The 22,572-nt window shown below is 46.3% G+C and overlaps 1 protein-coding gene across 1 annotated transcript; it reads right to left on the minus strand.

The window, feature by feature from the left end:
• Positions 1 to 11,548: 11,548 nt before the first annotated feature.
• LOC110322701 (histone H3.3) lies at positions 11,549 to 21,325 on the minus strand. The gene is made up of 4 exons (XM_021199443.1): positions 21,191 to 21,325; positions 19,482 to 19,632; positions 17,979 to 18,132; positions 11,549 to 12,190 (listed from the first exon to the last, which is right to left on the minus strand). The coding sequence occupies exons 2-4, from the start codon at positions 19,607 to 19,609 to the stop codon at positions 12,062 to 12,064; spliced, it is 411 nt and encodes a 136-aa protein (XP_021055102.1). The 5' UTR covers positions 19,610 to 19,632; positions 21,191 to 21,325; the 3' UTR covers positions 11,549 to 12,061.
• Between the last annotated feature and the right edge of the window lie 1,247 nt (positions 21,326 to 22,572).

Genomic DNA, 22,572 nt, shown 5'->3' on the forward strand with positions numbered 1-22,572 from the left:
CACACTAGCTATCACGGGCGCACACTAGCTATCACGGGCGCACACTAGCTATCACGGGCACACACTAGCCATCACGGGCACACACTAGCTATCACGGGCGCACACTAGCCATCACGGGCACACACTAGCCATCACGGGCACACGCTACCAAGCCTGGCCTTTTATGGATGCTGAAGATCTGAACTCAGATCCTTAGGCTTGTGCTGCAGGTTCTTTTGCTAGGCTTAAGCTTGCTAAGTAGCTCAGGCTGGTTTTGAACTCAGGACTTCAACCTCTTTCATGCTGGGATTATAGGAATGTAGCAGTTCTTGCGGCTTCACTTGGCCCCGTGATGCAGCTGATTCAACACCATTTAAAGTGGCTCTGGCCAGTGGAGACATTGGATGCAGCTTAGGTAAGCTCTACTGGAAGAGACGCAGCCCACACCTCCAGGGCTAGGGGACAAGTGTATGGCGTGTTTGCAAATGGCCATCAATTTCCGGCCGTGGGTCTTCATCAGGCAATTGGTGGGTCCTGCATGGCCTCTCACTCACTGACAGCAGCAGTCTGTCACCCTGTGGAGATGGCACATGAGAGATCTGCACTGGCAGGTGCAGAAGGCCCAGGTAAGCCGTGTGAGCAGGTGGCTCAGATGCCTTTCATGGCGGCTCTTGCTTCACTGACTCTGTTCCTAGGACCTCCAAGGTTGTTCCTTGGGATCAATTGGCTGAGAAGGAATGAATTCAGGCCTGGCTTACAGATGGCACTGCAGGATATGCTGGCACCAACAGAAAGTGGGCAGCTGAAGCCCTTAGCCCCGCTCCAGGAGGACCTGCAGAACTTGGGTAACAGAATGTCTTGCAGTGGGCAGAGCATCAAGAGGCGCATGTATTTGTGTACTTGGCCTCAACTGAGTGACCGATGGAGGCAGGGATCCACACTGACTCTGCCGGCCGGTGAGGGAGGAGAACCACTGCTGCCAGGTGACCAGCGGGCCTCAGGACAGAGGATGTGGCCGGAGCTCTCCAGACAGGCACAGAATGGGAAGAAGGTATTTGTGTCACAGGTGTTTATGAGTCAGCACTGAAAAAATAAAATAAAATAAATGCCCGAGACAATTAGGTTCAAAAGAAGAAAGGTGGGGGGGGAGGGGGGAGATGATGGCTCAGAGGTTAAGAGCACTGGCTGCTTCTTGAGAGGTTCTGAGTTCAACTCCCAGCAACCATATGGTGGCTCCTACCCATCTATACTGGGGTCTGATGCCCAATTCTGGCATGCAGGTATACATGCAAACAGAGCACTGTATACATACATAAACAAGAAGAAAGGGTTGTCTGAGCTCAGGTTTGGATGTCTCAGACCGTTTCTTTTGGGCTGGGGCAAGGCAGCATAGTACCTCACAGCTAGGAACAAGAGAGGGACACACGGTTTAAAAGGCACACCTCCCCCACCCCCTCTTAAATCTTACTTAAAATCTACTTAGTCCTATTTCTTCAAGGTCTCATCCCCCAGTATCACCCTTTTAATGCAAAAATCTGTCAGGGCGACACATTTAAACCACTCCCGAAGAGAATACCTGCAAAGGAGCCCTGCCAACCTGTGGAAGTGAACTGGTCTCTTTCCAGCCACCCCAGTGCGTGCTCAGTGGGTCCATATGGCAGCGATCATGGCAGAAAGGGTGGCAGTTATACGTATGACAGCACAGGGATGACTGAAGTTCACAGGCATCTTCTGCTTAGTAGCAGTAGATTGGCCAACAGCAGAGTCCAATGTTCGGCCCACATTGCTACCCAGGCAGGAACCCTGGCAGCCGCCAATCGCAAGCTAACCACACTGGATTCTTTCCATCATGCTAGGGACAGAGATTTGTCCTTTGTGGGTTCTGGGGACGCTTTCCCTGTTTCAGCCACACAGCACCTCGTCACCGCTGTGCTCCACACAGTATTGCCTCAGGATAAGGACTCTGCTTTTCACAGAGTAGAAAGGGCCTGACCTGGTTTAATCCCATACCCAGGAGCAGCTGATTGGCCAGGAGCAGCTGACCTAATGGAAAGGAGGGATAAGCAGCCAGGTGCTTACTGGACACCAATGCTTTGAAAGAATGAGGCTCTGTCTTACAAGGTAGAACGGGTCTCTGAAAGGAGATTGTAATATGGCCAACACATATGGGCCCGGGACTCAAAGGGTGGATAGCATATGGGACCCGGCTTCAAACACCATGGGGACAGGGCCTAGGGTAGAGCAGAGGGTCAAAGTAATGTGTCATTGTGACATTTGTGTGTAGGATGCCTTCCCTTCATCCTTCTGGGGTCCCCTCCCCATCTAATAGAAGCTAAACAGTCCCTAAGGGAGGTAGCCCCACCTCGTGCCTGTCCAAGTCAACAACAGTTGTGCAAATTTTTTTTAAGTACCTATCTTCGGTGTTCCTAAGACCTAGCCTCCTCCCGGGGGCGGGGCGCTTAGAATTCCCTCTTCTACTGGCTCAGCTCTTCAGGCCTCACAGGTACCTCAGAATTGATGACTTTGGGACAATCTGCTAAGACTGAACCTTTGCTGTCGGGATCCGCAGACTTGTAACCTCTTGAGGCCATAGTATTAGCCTAGTCAGCTTCATCAGGTGTGAAAAATCCTAGACTCCATCCCTACTCTGGGGTCTCCCAAGAGTCCCCTAGGTTACCTGTCTCTCAGCTCCTTGCAGGGGACCCATGGAGACAAACCTGAAGCTAGAAGGGCATAGTCAGGAGTCGGCTCACGCAATATGTTCCACTTCACCCAAGTCCCGGGGGTTTGGGGGGGTGAGGGGGGAGAAGGCGTTTTCGCTGAGTGCCATTCTCCAGGCACAAGAGACTAGGGGCGGGGCCCAGCTCCGCTCCTTCCTGAGGGTACAAATCCACCCAGGGAACCAGTTTGCTCCGGTCCTCAGGACACAGCAGAGGGGGCCCGAGGGAGCTTGGGAGCGTCACCGACACGGAGGAGGAGGGGGGAAGAGCCAGCTCCAGGGAGACATGGCTACAGGGATGCACTGGAGCGATGGGGGACCGGAATCAGGGCTGAGGTCAGGGCACCCGCAGGATTAGCCTTCCGACACTCCACGCAGCGACTGGGATTTGCGGGAAGGAGCTGATGAGCAGCCATCTGCTGGCCAGCCTGGAGCCAGCGTGGTTGCCCTGGTGCTGCCTCAGGGCCAATGATGCTTGGGTCAGCCAAGACTGGCTTATCTCGGACCTGTGGACTTCAGGCTGAAGCTAGTGACAGTTGAAATCCTAGCCACTTCTCTCTTCCCCTTCTTTCTTCCCTCCCTCTCTCCCTCCTTCCCTCCTCAGAATCAGGCTCAAGTAGATGTTTTGTTTTGTTTTGTTTTTCGAGACAGGGTTTCTCTGTGTAGCCCTGGCTGTCCTGGAACTTAGTTTGTAGACAAGACTGACCTCGAACTCAGAAATCCTCCTGCCTCTGCCTCCCGAGTGCTGGGATTAAAGGTGTGCGCCACCACGCCCGGCGAGTGCTGGGATTATTAAAGGCGCCACCACTGACAATATTTTGTTTTTAAGCCTAGATTTTCCCCTGCCACTTTCCAGAATCTTGGCAACATCACATTAAGGCTAGCCTGGACTACAAACCGAGTTCCAGGCCATCCTAGGATACAAAAAGAAACTGTCTCAGTCGGGCATGGTGGCATAACCTTTAATCCCAGCACTTGGGAGGCAGAGGCAGACCAAACACTGTTGATTATGAAGGAATGAAGCTCAGGACTGTGGCAGGGAAACAGGGTTGTTCTGTCCAGGGACAGCAGGACTCACCGGTACCCACCTGCAGTCTCAGGACCTGAAGCAGGAAGATCAGAAGACCTGCCTGGGCTCCACAGTAGAACTGTATCTCAGTAGGGACTGTACCCCTCAAACACGGATCTACCTGAGACCCAGGCTGTGCACCGATGGAAAGGCAGGGCAAACCCACACCTTCTCCTTTCACGTCTGAAATGGAAATAAAGACCACTGGAGGACACCCTAAGTTCCCTGTGGGAGCTGTGGTCTGAGGATCGGGTCCTTCCCGTTCTCTACACCTCCCTTGCCCGACCTGCTTTGTCTCTTGTTCCATTCAGTACCGTCTTTCCTGTAGTCACTCAGACCCCAGTCCCTGGCACCATTGACCCTCTTTTCTCAGGCAGAGTCACAGCCACTACAGCCACCAGGTCCTCATCATCCTATCTTTCAAGAACATCCAGGATGCCACCACTAAGTCCAGGGTGCTCCGTCACTGCACATTTAGCTTACTAAATGGTTTCCCCTCTGGTCCTTCTTCCTGCTCTTAGTGTACTGACGCATAGCAGCTGGAATGATCTCACCAACACATCTCTTACCATCTCCTTTGGCTTGACTCCCACAAAAGTGTCCTTGCAGGACCTGTGACGCCCACATGGTCTGGCTCCACATCTGTCCTTGTCTTCTGCTGCAGCCATGCCCACACCTTCTTCTTGGTCCTCGAGCACACCAGGCTGTCAGCAGTGATTGGAAGCCATGGGACCTGACACATATACTTTTCTCTCCCACCTTGATCCTTGCTCTGTTTCTTCAGGACTTTACTCGAAAGACATCTTATTGATGGCAACTTGTGACAACCTCCCCACCCCCACCTCAGTGCCAATTCCTTTACAACATATCTATCTCCATCTCTTTTCTCTTTAGCATTTGCAAATGTCTATTGGAAAATAATAATCTATTTGAATGCATCATTTCTCTCACCAGAACGCAGCCCTGTGGATATAAGGGCTTGTTCAGTTCTGTAGGCCCACAGCATCTCTTGGTTCCTAGGAGCTGCTCATAAAGATTAGGTAAGGCAAAGGTAGATGGGGGTGGGGTGGAGGTGGGGGTGGGGTGGAGGTTACCTAACTAGAAACTAGCTGTTGACCTAGATCCTGGACTCTTTAACTATAAAGCTTTATGCAGACATTTCCTTATCAACTAGAACTTTGCAAGGTTAATAGTAGTTATATAGTTCCTGCTAGGGTATCAGTGTTTATATTCCAGTTCTACACATTTGCTACCGTGGTGAGGCCAATGCTCAATAGCATAACACTCATAGATGGTCTCCCATTGGAAAGATTGGACATTTGGGACCAGGTATTTCAGGGTTTCTTAGAACTCTGGATGGTGGTGGTTTGATAGGAATGGCCCCCCATAGACTCATGTGTTTGAATGCTTGGCCCATATGGAGTAGCACTGTTAGGTGGTGTGGGTTTTTTTTTTTTTTTTTTTTTTTTGGAGTATGTGTGCCCTTGTTGAGGGAAATGTGCCACTGTGGAGGCTGACTGAGGCCATAAATGCTCAAGCTATGCCCAGTGTGGTTCACAGCCTCTCCTTGCTGCCTTCAGATCGAGATGTAGAACTCTCAGCTCCTTCTCCAGCACCATGTCTGCCTGCACACTGCCATGCTTACCCGCCATGATGATAATGGACTAAACCTTGGAAACTGTAAGCCCGTGCCAATTAAATGTTGCCTTTGTCGTGGTGTCTCTTCACAGGAATAAAACCCAAAGACACTCTCAAGAAATGTCTATATGCTGGGTTTTGTTTTGTTTTGTTTTTTAGAATTCTAGTTTTTATGTGTTTAATTGGGTATTTTGTGTCAGGCTTTGTATTTTTATATATTTTCATTTAACTTCTGTATTAGTCAGGGTTCTCTAGAGTCACAGAACTTGCAGATAGTCTCTATATAGTAAAGGAATTTATTGATGACTTACAGTCTGCATTCCAAATCCCAACAATGGTTCAGTAGTAGCTGTGGATGGAAGTCCAAGGATCCAGCAGTTGCTGAGTCCCACACAGCAAGAAGGCGAAAGAGCGAGACCCAGACTCCCTTCTTCCAATGTCCTTATATGGTCCCCAGCAGAAGGTGTAGCCCAGATTAAAGGTGTGTGCCACCACACCTTTAATCCCAGATGGCCTTGGACTCGGAGATCTCCCTGTCTTAATCTTCTGGATTCAATCACCACTGTGTCTCAAGATCTCCATACCAAGATCCAGATCAGAAACTTCTATCTCCCAGCCTCCAGATTAGGTTCACTGGTGAGCCTTCCAATTCAGGATTATAGTTCATTTCAAATATAGTCAAGTTGACAACCAGGAATAGCCACTACAACTCTTGAAATGAAAAATCTGCTACATATTTGTTACACGATACTTGGTCATACTGTGAACCCTGAAACTGTTATTTACTGGGGGAAAAAATCCTGTTTTCTAGTTGTGGTGTGGCTCTGCCTTTACTGCATACCTTTAATCCCTTTGACTGGAATGCAGACATGCCCTTAGTACATACTTTAATCCCAATGAAGGTAAAGGTAGTTTGTAGAAGGAGGCATCCATGTTTGAAAGTCATGTCTAATTGTGTGGCAGACGAAGTGATGAGTCAGAAAAAGAACTGACAATAGAATATGTGCCAACTCTCACAAGAAAAGAGAGGACAGAGAAGCTACTTCCGGAGCAGTAGAGAGAGAGGAAGGAAGCAGCTTTCCCGGGAGAGTTTACAGAGACGGGAGAACAAGATAGGCACAGTGGAGACAGAGGAGTCAGAGACTGAGAAGGAGCCAGGAGATTAGAACAGATTGCTAGAGTTAGTTTGAGGCTAAGCAGAGCAATTCAGGAGACGTTGAAAGAAGCCAGATTGAATCAGTCAGCTTGGAGAGGAGTTTTAGAGCCACAACAGCTGAGCTGAATCAGTCGGCAAGAGCTCGGAAAGAACTACAAAGGGTGAGCTTATTCAGCAGCAAGTCCTCAGAGTTAAAAAACATTCTAGATTTAGATTGTATGGAGGCTAGAAGCTTCGGGGATTAGGCCTATGTTAGCAGACTGAGGCAGTAAGATCGGAGATGACAGTGAACAACACTTATTTTCACATATATTAAGGTTCTAGAAGCTTAAAGACCTGGAGGCAGGGACTGGGAGTCCACCTCCCAGGTGGGAATGCACCTAGGTCCAAGGTTCAATTCTCAGTCCTGAACACAATCAGTTAAAAAACAACAGGGTAGCTGGGAGTGGTGGCATATGCCTTTAGCCCTAGCACTTGGGAGGCAAAGGTAGGCAGATCTTGAGTTCAAGGCTAGCCTGGTCTACAGAGCAGGTTAGAGTTGGGGCATGGTGATGTACACCTTCACTTCTAGCAAGTTTGAATTCAGCTAGGTCTACATAGTGAATTTCAGGCTAGTGAGGGATACATAGAGATCCAGTCTCAAGAAAAAAAAGGAAAAGAACAGGGGCTGCTGGTCCAGAATCAGCCCACCAGTTTAAATTTTTTTTTCTTTTTTTTTAAAGATTTATTTATTTATTTATTATATGTTAAGTACACTGTAGCTGTCTTCAGACATTCCAGAAGAGGGCGTCAGATCTTGTTACAGATGGTTGTGAGCCACCATGTGGTTGCTGGGATTTGAACTCAGGACCTTCGGAAGAGCATTCAATGCTCTTAACCACTGAGCCATCTCTCCAGCCCAAGCCCACCAGTTTAGAGAACTTGTTGATCTTGCAGAGGACTGGGGTTTCATTCCCAGGTCTCACATGACGACTCACAATGAAGCATAACTCTGGTTCTAAGAGGTCCTATGGCCTCTTCTGACCTGTCTGGACACATCATGAAAATGTTGCATGCACATACATGTAAGCAAAACATCCATGCATCTAATGTGATATCCTATTTTGGATGGAGTTTTTTGTTTTTGTTTTTTTTAATGATTTCTGTGCATTGGTGTTTTGCCTGCATATATGTGTGAGAGTGTTGGATCCCTTGGAACTGGAGTAACAGTTGTGAGCTGTCTTGTGAGTGCTGGGAATTGAACCCAGGTCTTCCGGAAGAGCAGCCAGTGTTCTAACCTAATGAGCTACCTCTACAAACTCTTGGTTTTGTTTTGTATGAGAAAATGTCTTTATGAAGCCCTGGCTGTCCTCTGCCTTTTCTGTGCTGGGATTAAAGGTATGTGCCACTATGCCCTGCTTAGATGCACCTTGGAGAGTAAAAGCTGATGGGAAAGGTAGGGGAAGGGAAGAAAATGATGGAGCAGATGGTGAGGAGTCTGTTTATTCTGCTGTCTGTGGGGTGTGTGCCCAGGTGTGTGTGTGGTATGTCTGTCTGTGGTCTTGTGTGTACCCATGTGTGTGCCTGTGCCTGAGTGTCTGTAGTCTTTCTTGTGTGTACCCGTGTGTGTGTGTGTGTGTCTGGTTTTGTGTGTGCCTGTGTGTATGTTTGGAGGCCCCAGCTAAAGTTAGGAATGCTCTCTGATTGCTCTTCACCTTATTCATTGAGGCAGGACCTTGCCACTGATATCCAAAGTGACTGACAGGGTTCGTCAGACTCATGGTTTTCTTGGGGGAATCCATCTGTCTTCCTAACACTGTAATTACAGGCAGAGCCTTGTGAACACCTGGCATTTAGTCGGTTTGTGGGGATGGGGAACCCAGTCCTGATGCTTGCAGGTGCACTTAAACTGCTGAGTCACTTCATCTCCTCAGTGCCCAGGTACCTGATTGACACAGGCTCTCCTCCTAATTCGGTGTCCCCCCACCATGCCCCCCTTTCCTATTTGTTTCTACTTCAGGCAAAATTAGGAACTCTAGTTTGCTCTATCAGATACGGTTCTAGATTATGGTTATGACTCCTTCATAATGAAGCTCAGACTTCTTGCTGTGTGACCTTGGGCAAATATCTTTCCCTACATGAGCAACCCAATCTGGCCACTGAGAATTATTTGCTTCACACTGGACCAGGCCTTCCCGTATACCCTCGGCATTTGGCAGGCATCAAGGTACTGAAGAATTTGAACTTCCTCTTGTATTAACAGTGCAATAGAATTCTTCAACTTGCATAAAGTTTAAGTTTCCAAATTTCTAAAAGTTTCTTTAGCAGTATCCTTTTTCCTAAGAGCTTTTTAAAAACATCTTTTTTTTTTTAATGTGCAATTTTGTCTGTACTTGTCTGTACACCACATACCTGTGCAGGGTGCCTGTGGAGGTCAGAAGTCCCCACACCAGGACTCAAATTGTTGTGAGACATATGGGTGATGGGAACTGAAACCAGGCCCTCTGGAAGAACAGCCAGTACTCTTGACTGCTGAACCATAAACATGACTGCCCCTAAACATTTACTTGGGCAGGGCACCAGGGTGCATGCCTGTAATCCCAGCACTTGGGAGGCAGAGGCAGGTGGATTTCTGAGTTTGAGGCCAGCCTGGTCTACAGTGAGTTCTAGGACAGCCAGGGCTGTAGAGAAACCGTCTGGAAAAACCAGGAAAAGAAGAAAACAAACAAAAAAAAAACCCCCCAAAAACCAAAACCAAAAAAATACATTTAATTGGACAATTTTCTTGGGCTTTTCATCTATCATCTTTTCAAATTTTATTTTTTTAAGATTTATATATTTTAGCCGGGTGTGGTGGCGCACGCCTTTAATCCCAGCACTCGGGAGGCAGAGGCAGGCAGATTTCTGAGTTCAAGGCTAGCCTGGTCTACAAAATGAGTTCCAGGACAGCCAGGGCTATACAGAGAAACCCTGTCTCAAAAAAACAAAAAAAAAAATTTATATATTTTATGTGTGAGTACACCATAGCTGTCTTCAGACACACGAGAAGGCATCAGATCCCATTACAGAGGGTTGTGAGTCACCATGTGGTTCCTGGGAATTGAACTCAGGACCTCTGGAAGAGCAGTCAGTGCTCTTAACCGCTGAGCCATCTCTCCAGCCCTCATCTATAATCTTTTCTGTGACTTTATGAACCATCAACTGGTCGCGTTCTTAAGTTCCCCATTCTTGATGGGTGTGGTAGCTAGCACACCAAGCAGGAGTTCCAGCCCACACAGACTCAAAAAAAAGAAGCTCCAAGTTCTATTGGTACTTTTATTATTCAATCTTTATTTCGGGGGAGGATGGACACTACAGCATGCAGAGGTCAGTGGACAACTCAAGTCAGTTCTCAAGAAGGGCCTAGTGGCACACATCCTGTTAATCCCAGCACTTGAGAGGCAGAGGCAGGGAGGGAGATGTGAGCTTGAGGCCAGCCTGGTTTGAGTTCCGTGAGAGCTAGGACTACACAGCGAGATGCTGTTTTTAAAAAGCCCAGCCTGCTCTGCATCCTCCAAAGGTGGAGAAGACATCCCTTAGCTTGTATAAGTTTTCTCTCTCCAAATCCCATTGCTTTGTAAACAGGAACAAAGTATCCATTTTATAGGAATATATGAGAAACAAGTCAAATATAGTATGCATGATATTGAGACAAGTTCAGATATGTACATTGACTGCTAAGTTCACTTACATAGTACTTCTAGTAAACTCCAAACTATATAGCACTGTACATGAACGACGAGCCAAGTGCTAAACAGCCAAAAGCTACTTATAAGAAAACAAAACCACCCAAAACAAAGCTCACGCGGAGTCTGGTTCCCTAAAACATGAAGGACTAAGTCCCAGAATCATAGCATACTCCACTTGTAAACAACTGCTCCTGGGCAGAGGGATATGCCAGTCCTAGGTGAAGGGGGCGCTTTGCAAGCTATGGGTTTTTGACAAACCTGGTGTGGAAGACACCAGGTAAGGACCAGTAACCCCAGGAGAAATTATGAACCTGGCCAACCTGGCTACATAGTGAAATCACCTCAAAATGAAGAGATGTTCTTAAATGGAAAGAGCAGGCCATAATCCAAGTACACTTAGAGAAAGGCAAGGGTTCACTAAATTCAAGGTTATCTTCTGGAGGTCAACCAGGGCTGTCTGTACTTAGAAATCTAAAACACACCAAGTCCAGCTTATAGCATACTACTGAGGGTCAGCCAGTGCTACATATAGCATGTCTATAAAAGACAAAATTTGCCTGAGATTAACAAAATTCATGTAACCCAGGCTGGCCTTGAACTATGTAGCTAAGAGTAAATTCAAACTTCTGATCCTCCTATACTCATATCCTGACTGCCCGAGTGTTGGGGTTACAAGGATGAATCACCAGTGTGGACATTGCTGGGGACTGAAACTGTGATGGGTAAGTTCTTTAATGAGCTACATGCCCCAATGTATTTTGCTGTGGCCTTGGCTGGCCTGAACATTAAGAAATCTGCTTCTACCTCACAAATGCTGGAATTAAAAGGCATGAAGTACCATACCTGGCCCCAGCAAACTTTATAAGCACCTATAATTTAGCTTCTAAAAATTAACCAAGAGTCTGCCTAATGGCTCCAGTCCATTCTTTTCCCTGCCCAGTTAAAGCTAACTCCATGTCATTATTGAACATCACCATATATTCTAAACACTCTAATGCTTATAACTAAAAAAGGTAAGACTCAGTGATTGTTACTTGAATAACTTCAGTTAATATATAACACTTTAAAATAGCAAATACTGTTTTAGAGTTACACATTTTCATTTACCATTAAATGTTTAATAGTATAGCATAGCTTATGGCAAGATTCAGCTGATTAAAGCCATCAGCTTGTTCCTTTTCACACCAACCCTCCTTCTCCTGGACCTCAAGAGTTTCTGTCAAATCGCCAGATATTAAAACTTGTATCTGTAAGGTTAATTAATAAAGACCAGAAGCAGGTATAGTTTAATGTATTTTAATAGCAAACTTACAGGAACAGCACAGAAGACAGACAACATTAAAAACATGTACTTGTATGTAGGACAACTCAGTTAGAAAAGTATAGTGAATGGATGGAATCTACTGTGTGATAAAAATGCTACAAACACCGTTTAGTTGCCATCAATAAGAAATTTACTTATTTTAAAAAAATCCAAATGCTGGCATTGTCCAGAAAATTTTAACAGGTTTATTTATAATTGTTATAAAGTTGAACTGTTGAAATGTGTTCACTGAAACATTTTGCTTGCATTAATGCTTTACATCTTGCATTTATATTAAAAATTCACACACAAATGAACGTGGAGAAACGCCAATACCTGATTCTGTCCCCTATGTTTCCACTCGCAATCATATACTTAGGTACCTTTGACCCCATGGAAAAAATATCTAACATTCAGAACTACTGATAACAGGAAGAAGAGGAAAAAAAATTTTTTTTGAGAATGAAATGTTTCCCCTCATAGTGGACTCTTAAGCACGTTCTCCGCGTATGCGGCGTGCTAGCTGGATATCTTTTGGCATAATTGTTACACGTTTGGCATGGATAGCACACAGATTGGTATCTTCAAAAAGGCCAACCAGANAGGCCTCACTTGCCTCCTGCAACAATAAAAGAGAAATGACTTAATGGTATTGTTTCCAACAGTTACAATATACTTACACAGTAAAACCCTTTAAAGAACTTATCAAATGCTCACATAGAAACTTGTCAAGATACTTAAGTTCACAAAGTTTTCTAAAACCTCACAAAGCATCAAGACACTTCAATACTGCAAATGTTAACATGCTCTCTAGTAAACAAAGAAACCAACAAATTCTAACATCCTCATCCTTACAAGAGGAAGTGTATCCAAACTCATCACTAAGCCAGCACAGGATCCCTTCAATGGAGAAAAGGTCCGACATGTGGTCCTCATGTTTACCCTCTGGTTACACTTTGGAATGCTGAGGACTGAACTCAGGACCTTGTTCCGATTGGCTTATTACCAGCTCCAAAGTGCTTTCTTCCAGATCTTTGGAATTTGCTACACTCTATCAAATGTTGAACCCACCCCCACCGCGTTACACTGTAAGATTCTTCAGGGTATTTTCTTATTCATCCCACCACCTAAACTTGCTAGCTGAACGAACCACCCATTGACACCCATCATGTCATGTGAAGAGGAAAAAAGACCTCCACACCTTACAGTTGCCCAGGGTTTCTTTTGGTGGTAGTGGTAGTGTTGAGACAGTTGAGACTCACATGGACCAGGCTAGTCCTTCCTATACTTAAGGAACTCTTCCTGCCCACAACTCACAAATGCTGGCCATCACTTGTTCCCTGGGATCCACGTGATGGAAGCAGAGAGCCAATTCCTGAGCATCACACATGTGCCACCAAGTGACATCCTTTTTAAAGCTGTTTCTAGGGTCCTAGAGTAGGAGTTGGGAGTACAATGTACTGACATCCCCTTTCACCAATGTTTTTTTCCCAGTCAAAATTCTGCTTTTAAAAACACCAAAGGAGATGTGAACAACATGACCCAACATAAAATATACACATACAGGAAAGGTTTCAAAAAAGGTGCTCACCACTTTTTTTTTTTGGGAGACATGGCCTCTTACTGAAACCAAAGCCTACCAATTCAGCTAGGTTGGACAGAGAGCAAATTCCAAGGATCTGCCTATCGCTGATTCCCTGGTGCTGGGATTATAGATCCCGTGTCCCTCTTTTTGTGTGCACTGAGGATCTGAAGTTAGGTCCTCATGTTTGTATAATAGGCACTTTAATGAACCTTCCTAGTCGCAACCTAGTTTTTTGAGGATCTGGACCAAGCAGGCGAGGCAGGCTAACCATCAAGCCCCTCTATTACAGGCACCAATGGCATGGACAGCTGTTTGCACGAGCCCTAGGGACTCAATACAGGCCTTTATGGTTGAACGAGAAGCATTTACTCAAGCTCCTTCTCCAGCCTCTATCTTCATCCTTCAAGGAATCCTTACTATAAAAAAACCTGCCTCATGGGGGCTAGAGAGATGGCTCAGTGCTTAAGAGCACCAAATGCTCTCCTAGAGGTCCTGAGTTCAAATCCCAGCAACCACATGGTAGCTCATAAGCATCTGTAACGGGATCTGACGCCCTCTTCTGGTGTCTGAAGACAGCTACAGTGTACTCATAAGTAACACCAATCCTATGGTCTTCATTGTGAAGTTATATTCCAGTTTCTTGGCATTTACTCTGGTTCTACTATCCAGTCAGCCTTTAATATCCGTCAGTTAATTTGGCAAGAGAGATCTCACTCTATGTAATGCTTTGTTCCCATACAGATGTTCTGCAGTGCAAAACCTCAAATCCCCACAACTCCCTTCTATTATCTATTCCAAGGATTTACTATTCAGGGACTCATTTTTGAGTTTACAAGTGGGCTAAGAAGTCTAGAAAGCAAGCTGGAGAGATGGCTTGGCAGGCAGGTGTAGATCCGACAACCTGAATCTGATCTTGTAAACCCACACGGTGGAGGATCAAGTCCTTATGTGCACAGTCTACACACAATTATAAAAACAACAAAGCTGTGCTAGGCACAATATACAGTGGCCTGCTCTCAGTAGTTTACAGTAGACACTTCCTGAAGTTCCTCAGTAATCAATTACTCTGCCTAACCCAGCATTAGAATTATGCAAACCTAGAATTGATTCTGTGGAGTACAGAAGGTTCTAGGCAATTAGTGAGGGCCACATGTCTGAGACCATTTGCTTTTAAGAGTTGTGTTCTCTGGAGGACTCCCGGCTGGGACACAGCACAGGTATTCTCCGTTCTATTAGCAAAGGTTCCTTCCTAAGTCCCTTTAACATTAAAATCATAAAGAGATCCCAGCACGGTGGCACATGCAGAAGACAGAAGCAGGGAATCTGAGTTCAAGACAAGCTTGAATCTACAAAGTAAAATCCTGTCTCTAAAGAAACAAAGTAATTGGTAACTCAAAAATGTAATTTTGAAATGCTAGAAGAAAAAAAGCATCTTATAACTTGACTTTAATGGTCCACTGTCTCAAAACTGTTCATCCTTAACCTAAAAACATTTTAATTTTAGTTCAAGCTCTCTGATATTTAGGATAAAGAGCTAAACGTTACATTGGTCATTTTCCTATTATTCCTAATCTTCCTACCTCTTTGAACTATGTTTATTTTTTTTTCCTTTAGTTGTAAAGTCATCTCCACAATCCTCAACCTATGGTTTTCTTTTACTGTCAACCATGATCTGAACATATTAAATGCAAAATGCTAAACAATTTTTTCTTTTTTCTTTTTCTATTTTTTTTTTTTTTTGAGGTGGGTTTTACACTAGTTCAGGGTGGTCTTTAAGCTCAGTGATCCTCTTACCAGAACCTCGCTGGTCCTAGGTGTGAGCCTTCACTCCCAACACACATTCCATACATTTTAAACTAACAGGTCACTATGCCAGGACTGGTGGCACAGGCCAGCAATCTAAACTATCTACTCAACGAAGCTACACAGATCCTCTACAGCCCGAGCACACTGCTGTGCTTGTTTATACATGTGCTGTATCCATGACGCACCCTAGTGCCTCCCCAGGGGATACCAATCCCCCGGAAACTAGAGCTACAGGTCACTGTGAGCTAGCTGATGTAGACAGGAATTAGAGTAGGAAGAGCAGGCTTTTAACCAGAGGCATCTCTCCAGTTCCTGCAATTTTTCTGTTTTGTGACAAGGTTTCCCTGTGCACCTCTGGCTATCCTGAAGCTACACTGGCCTAAAACTTGAGAGTAAGCCTGCTCATGCTGTCCAAATGCTGGAATCAAAGGCATGCATGAACCACCACCACACCAGTCTGTCAAGAAAAGAAGGGATCACCATATGGATTCCAGGTTAATCTTCAACTAGCTGTATAGTACAAAATGGTGTTGATTAATAACTCTCCTTGCCACTATTCATGTTGAGTGTTGGCACTATAAACTAGCATGCCCTATCATGTCCAACTTAAATTGTGTAATTCTAAAGCCAAAAATAGAATACCTTGTTTTTAACAGAGGTTTACTGTGTAGCCCAGGCTGGCTCTGAATTTACATCAACACCCCTGCCTCAGGCTCACATGTGCTGGAATTATAAAAGTTTTGAGTCATCAGGACAGATTAAAAAGCACTATTTAGATACAATCGTACCTCATCTGCTTCTATATCCTTCTTCCACAAGCAAATGACTATTTTTCTTTTTTGTCTCTGGTTCTAGGTACTAAACCTAGGGTCTTGCATATGCAGGCGAGAACAGGACTAATAGGCAGCAACTCTCTAACACTTATAGAACTTTAACCTTCCAACGAACCTGTTTTCTCTCTCACAAGCAAACACAAGAAAAAGCTTACAAGGAAGATCACTGTGTTCCTTATTTTACAAAAGGATCTCACTATGTATATGTCCTCCTGGCTAGCCTGGAAATCAAAGAACCCCATTTGCCCACCCCCGTGTACAGAATTAAAGACTCCTGCCACCCCAGCAAGATTGCTCTTTTCAGAGCTATGGGTGCAACTGGTTAAGAGAGCTTGCCTAGCCAGGCAGCAGTGAACACCTTTAACCCTAGCACCTAGGAGGCAGAAAGAGGCGAGGTAAGGCCAGTCTGGTCTACAGAGGGAGTTACAGGACAGCCAGGGGTACAGAGACCCTACCTCAGAGGGCAAGGAGGAAAGCTTGCCTACTATGCACATGCAATGGATATAATCATAATCCCAAGCACCACATAAAGCAGTTAGGGAGCTTGCCTGTAATCAGTCTTCAGGGGCATGGAGAATAAAGAGTTCAAGGTCACCCTTAACTATATACTTGGCTTTCTGAGCATAAACCTAAACTCACCCCCCTCCCCCAATAAAACAGGATTTTTTTAAAAAAATGTGCATATTTTACTCAAAATCATGCTTACTGGTGATTATGTAACTAAATAATAGTAACAATGGACATTTACACATGATTTTATAAATGTTCCAGCCCAAATGTTTAACAATTTCAATAGACAAAACAGTTATTGAATGTAAGGTTTAAAAAAACTGCTGGACTTACAAGTACAGTGATATGTTAAGCACAGCCTACTAACAGTAATTAGAAAGCAAAAGTAGCTCATCTTGGGAATCTTAGTAAATGCATTTATTCAAAGGAATTGATAAGCAGCTACTGAAATAGAAAAATAAAATTCTAAAGGAACAGTATGGGAAGATTTTGATTGTTGAAATTTCAGTAATTTCAACCCATGCAAATTTTAATAGATGATGATTCACCAATCAAATGCAGTTTAGCCTAACCATAGAAACAACTCGACCAATCATACATCAGAGTAGAATCCACCTATCAAATCTTTCTCAAATATAAAAGCAAAAGCTAGGCTCAGCAACAGTAATTTTAAAATCCTCCAATGATGATGTGCAGTACTGCCTAGCAAGCTGCATTCCTACTTACTCTGCTTCTGACCCTGCTGTGCCCCCCCCCGTGTGTGTGTGTGTGTGTGTGTGTGNGTGAGAGAGAGAGAGAGAGAGAGAGAGAGAGAGAGAGAGAGGGGGGGGGGAAACTGATCCTCAGGAACTGGAGCTGCAGTGAGCTGCCATGGGCTTGCTGGGAATTGAACCCTGCACCTCTAAACCACAGAGCGGTCACTGCAGCCCCACCTTTTCATAATTGAGATACAAACATTTGTCAAATCTTTTTGTGTTAATCTCAACTTTAATACTGTTATAAGTTATTAGTGCTTCCATATACAATCACTCCAAATCACCGTTCCCAACACTAGATAGAACTAAGACTAATTCAGACTGTGCTACCTAGTTAATGTGAATTCTATAGTTGCTGTCAGCAAGCTCCATGTGTTCAGTCCCCTTGCTCCTTCACTGATCACTTGTCTTTCTTTGAGCTCCCTTCTCCTTCCCAGTCATCAGTCCTAGTACCCCTGTGGATCCTAGAGCACTGCCCACTCTAAGCACTAAACTGCACCCTCACTTGCTTCTTTAGGACCACGGCATTTCTCTATCAGTTGTTTGAAATGACCAAGAATGAACCACTAGCTCTCTATCCTAAAGTCTTGTACCATTCATAAACCAAGCCAGCTTTAGGCATTGCTTTTAATACAAGGTTAAAAATTCTAAACGGTAGTAACTGATTTAGGATTTTGAATCAATTAGGATTTAGGATTTTATGCATGACCTTGAACCTCCCAAGTGTTGAGATTAAAGGTGTTCACCACCACTGCCTAGCCACCTGAACCATTTAACTTTTACATTTCATCAGGAGAAAAGCAATTTAATTAAAAGCCTTACAGGCTTTTAATGACTGCTGCATGAAAACATGTGTAACTGTTCTTGGTACACAACAGAAAGAAACAAAACTAGGGTCTTCCCCACCTACCCACTTACCTGCAAAGCACCAATAGCTGCACTCTGGAAGCGCAGATCTGTTTTGAAGTCCTGAGCAATTTCTCGCACCAGACGCTGAAAGGGGAGCTTGCGGATCAGAAGTTCAGTGGACTTCTGATAGCGTCTGATTTCACGGAGTGCCACAGTACCAGGCCTAAAAAAGTTAACATTTAAGAAGCTGTTACTAAGCCTATATGACATAAAAGTGGTCAGCTTTAAAGAAATGCAGTAATTTCTCAAAAAGACCCACTCAACTATCCTTCAACACCAAATTTCACAGATCAGTTTTATGACCTGAACATTCAACCCTGTTAAGAAAAAGATCACCATAAAGTAGTTTATCAAAGCCATATATTCATGTTCACTTTCATGCAAACATAAACCCATCAATCTGTGCCAAGAGCTGAGACTTTGAGCTGGTTGTGGTATTCATACTTGTACCAGAGCTCAGGGTGCAGAGAGGCATGAGGTGTGACAGTCAGGAGCCTCATGTACACACCAAGTCCCAGGCAAGCCTGGGTTACATGAGCCCTGCCTTTAAACAAAACTTGGGGACACACTAGCTATTAGGCTGTTGGTAAAGGCTGCCTAGTCCCTTCTGAGGCCAGCACCACTTTCCTTTGGCCCATCTAAGACTTACATAACTCAACAATTCACTTCAGAGGGTTTTATCTCCCAGCATTCTAGCATCAGTCATAACTACATTTGAGAACCTGTTTACAGTTTTTTTCTTAAGAAAAAAAAAAAAGAAAAGAAAAAAGTTATTCTCCCCCTCCCCCAAGGCAGGGTTTCTATGGACAGCCCTGGGTGGCCTCAGAGACCACCTGTATGCTGCAATTAAATGCCCCACCGCTGCCCAGCCAAAAATGTTTTTAAGTTACTGCCTACAGAATTGTTTTCTAATTCTGACTTATTTCTTCTACTCTATGAGCTTTTCACTGTAAAATCTGTCTATGTAAATTTGGGCAACTTGTGCCATCTAATGGCTGATGTCTTTAACAACACTGGTTATATCTAAATTAAATGAGGTAATAAAGGAGGGGGGAAAACCCACCAAGTAAATATGACCAATGGGAACTTTACTGGTCTCCCTATCATAAGCTGTTACTTTACCACAAATGAGGAGCTACCAAAAAATGTGTGTGTATGATTTCAGTAGTTTAAAAAAAAAAAAAGGCTATTTAAAACATTAACTTGTCCTATAACTTGTTGACTATACCAGGGGGCTGGAGAGACTGCGCAACAGTTAAGAACACTGGTTGACTATACTATGTCTTTTTAGGCTTTTAGAACAGATTGCAGCTTCAAAATTTAATGATATTGATCAACATTATAATACTAAGATACACATGTTCACAAATGAACATATGCATATATATTCAAGTGGTAATAATCACTCAAAAGAGAGAAACATCTTTTTCCCCATAGCAAAGAGTATGACTATCTTCCTGTTAAATTACAACTGTTTAGACACTATCCCATTCCTCCCCCTTTTAGAAATACCTGTAACGATGAGGTTTCTTCACCCCTCCAGTAGAGGGCGCACTCTTGCGAGCGGCTTTTGTAGCCAGTTGTTTCCTGGGTGCTTTACCACCGGTGGATTTGCGGGCAGTCTGCTTTGTACGAGCCATGGTATGGACACCTCCTTACTTACCTATCAGTGTTTAAAAACAAAAACAATCGTACTCAACTAAAACATAATATTATTCCTGCCAGAAGCCCCCCAACCTGGAAATTAATCAGTATGGGGGGTGTCTGTTATATAATTTGTTTGGGAGGGCGCGGATTACATCTATTGCCCAAACATGATTTAAAACAAACTAGAAATTTGCCAGCGTTTATACTCTATAAAGCTAATTCCGAGCGATAAAAGCCAAAACCAGAGAGACGCCCCCCATAGCTTTCGATCCAATTCCTTTAATTAAAGTAGAAATTAGAAACGTCTGCAAACATTCGATCACAAACAAGTCAAATGAACGAAGCCACAAACACAGAGAGGTCGAGTCAAATTACAGCCAAAAAAAAAAAAAAAAAAAAAAAAAAAAAACACAAAAAAAAAAAGGGGGGGAGAAAAAAAAAAAAAAAAAAAAAAAAAAAAAAAAAAAAAAGAAAGAAAAAGGTTTCAGCCGCCCCCCCTCGGTTTGCTGCCCCCCCTCGCGCCTGGCAGTTGGATTGTTGTAAATATCTAAAAACATTCTTGAGGTTTGTTTCTTTATAGTTATGTTGACAAAAAGGCGTCTCGAAAGACAAGAACAACAGCCATCGCCAGTGAGCATTCCACAAAGCCCGTCCCCCTCCCGGGCTTCGCTATGGAAGCCGACTGCCCCGCACCCAGGCTTAATTAGCGCTCGACACCGGCCGCCCGGCCCACCCAGCACCACATAAACTTTTGGTTCTGCCTCCCCTGGGTCCCTAGGTTCGGGGTACCCGATCTGCCCGTCTTGGTCCCCGCACCCCGCGCTGGCAGCGAGCGACTCGGCTCCCCAAGACTAGCACAAAATGGAAACAATTGGAAAACGTATCCGATTCCCTTCCAGAGAGACAAACAGTAAATCGTTCGAAAATACCCCATCCCCTGCCACGTGCCACTCCAAAAATGCAAAAGTTCTTTTTTTTTGTTTTCTGCATTTCATATGCATCAAGTTTCTTTTTCTCCAAAAAAGGCAAAAAAATGTTCTTAAAATTTTTTTCCTTCCATTTTAAAATGGGGAAGAGAGAAACGGGGGGAAAAAATATGGTCGGTGACCAGAGAAGAGAGACAAGATGGTGAAGCTCAGGCACAACTGTGGGGAGGCAGCAAAAAGCGAGTTAGCCCGGGGTGGAAAGCGGCGGCGATTTTACCCCCTTTGCGCCCGAAAAACTGGAGCCTGGGACCCGGAGGCGGCAGTTAAGAGGCTCGCGCGGGACATAGTGAAGGTCTGGGGTCCCGGGAAGGGGCAGCGGGAGGGATTTCACCGAAGAAAGAGGAGCCCGCGGCGCCGGAGGGAGCCAGGCTCGACGCCGCGGCGGTGCCACTGCTGGGCTGAGACGGAGAGACGGGGGAGCCGCCGCCGCCGCCCGCGGAAGGCAAAACTCGCTCCCCATCTCCATTTCTGCGCCAAAAAGTTTGCGGGTCGAGCCCGGGGGGGGACGTGGGTGCCTCCGTGGGCCCCTACGAGGCCGACGGCGAGCGGGGCCCGGCTCCGGGGAAGCGGGCGGACGGAGAAACTTACCCCCCTTCTCCTTCGGCTGGAGCTCGGCAAGCGAGAGGCGGCGCTGGCGTTGGAGAGCGGCGGCGGCGCGGCGAAGGCTGCGAACACAATTGAAAGATGGCTGACACCGAGGCTTTCCCCTACACACGCCGCCCCGCCCCGCGCCGCGCGCCAGCCAATCACACACAATGGAGGGAAGGCTCGGCCCCGCCCCGGGCCCCCGCGCGCCCCGCCCCTCCCCTCCCCCCGCGCGCTCGTTCGCTGGCGCGCGCTCGCTCCTCCCCCGCGCGCCGCCCGCCCATTCCTCCCGCCGCCTCTCGCGGTGTGTACAAACACAAAAGACACGCCGAGGGGCCGCGGGGCCCGCCGAGGTGCCGTCTGCCCTAGTCCGTCCCCGGGCCGCAGCCCCTCCCCGCCGGGCGCAGGCGTCACGGGGAGCCCCCCGAAGCCCAGCTTTGGGGGTGCACGGAGGGGGGTGTGGGGGCGGGGAGGGCGGCGCGGGCTGCGGACCAGCGCCCGGCCTGCGGGGGGAGGGGCACCGCCCCCGCGCGCGCCCCCGAGGTGCCCGGCCCGTGTGGGGGCGGGGAGCAGGCCGCGACCGGACGGTCGCCGCGCCCCAGTTGAAAACGCGCCCGAGCGGGAAGCTGGCAGTCCCAGTGGAAGCCCCAGCTCCGCGCCCACTTTCGGACCGCGCGGCGCGCCAGGGGCGGCGGACCCGCGGGCCTCTTCCCGCCTTCGCTCCCCGCCGAGCGCGGGCCCGTCCGGAGGCCCGGGTCAAGTCGCCTGAGGACAAGTTGGTCGCAGACTCTAGCCCCCGGGAGAGGCGGGGCAGTGCGGAGACTGCCGGCGCGTCGCAGGTGGTGGCACCGGGGCCGAGGGACAGGGCTCGCCCTCTTCCTAGGCCGCGGTTCTTAGTGCAAGATGGCTGTTATTTTGTAAGCCTCTGAGACAATGTGCAACCCAGCTGCAGCAGTCTAAGGCAGAGTAGGCCTTTCCACCCCTTCGCTGGTGGAGGAGCGCTGCAGAAATCTCGTGACATAAGAGCCTAATGTCAGCTCCAGGAGGCTGAAACGGCAGGTAGAAGGAAAGGCTGTTTCCCGCTTTCCTCCTGCCCAGTAGCTTGGGCCACAAGACGGCAGAGCTCAAGTTCTCATTAAGTGACCATCAGACATCTGAACCGTCCCCAGATGGTATTGACCAGGCTCCATAACTCTGGGTGAAGGCTTTCGGTAGAAGAGTCACGAAGGTCCCATAGGGTACTGATGAAGGACAGTGCTATATATGTAATCTGAAGACCTCTCTTAAGCAGTCTTATCATAAACATTATCCTGAAACAGATATGTGGAAATCAGATATGAGAGAAGAAATGGATTTGTCCAAGGTCACTGAGATGAGGAACAGAC

This window comes from Mus pahari, chromosome 5, assembly GCF_900095145.1.
Source record: "Mus pahari chromosome 5, PAHARI_EIJ_v1.1, whole genome shotgun sequence".
Taxonomy (NCBI): domain Eukaryota; kingdom Metazoa; phylum Chordata; class Mammalia; order Rodentia; family Muridae; genus Mus; species Mus pahari.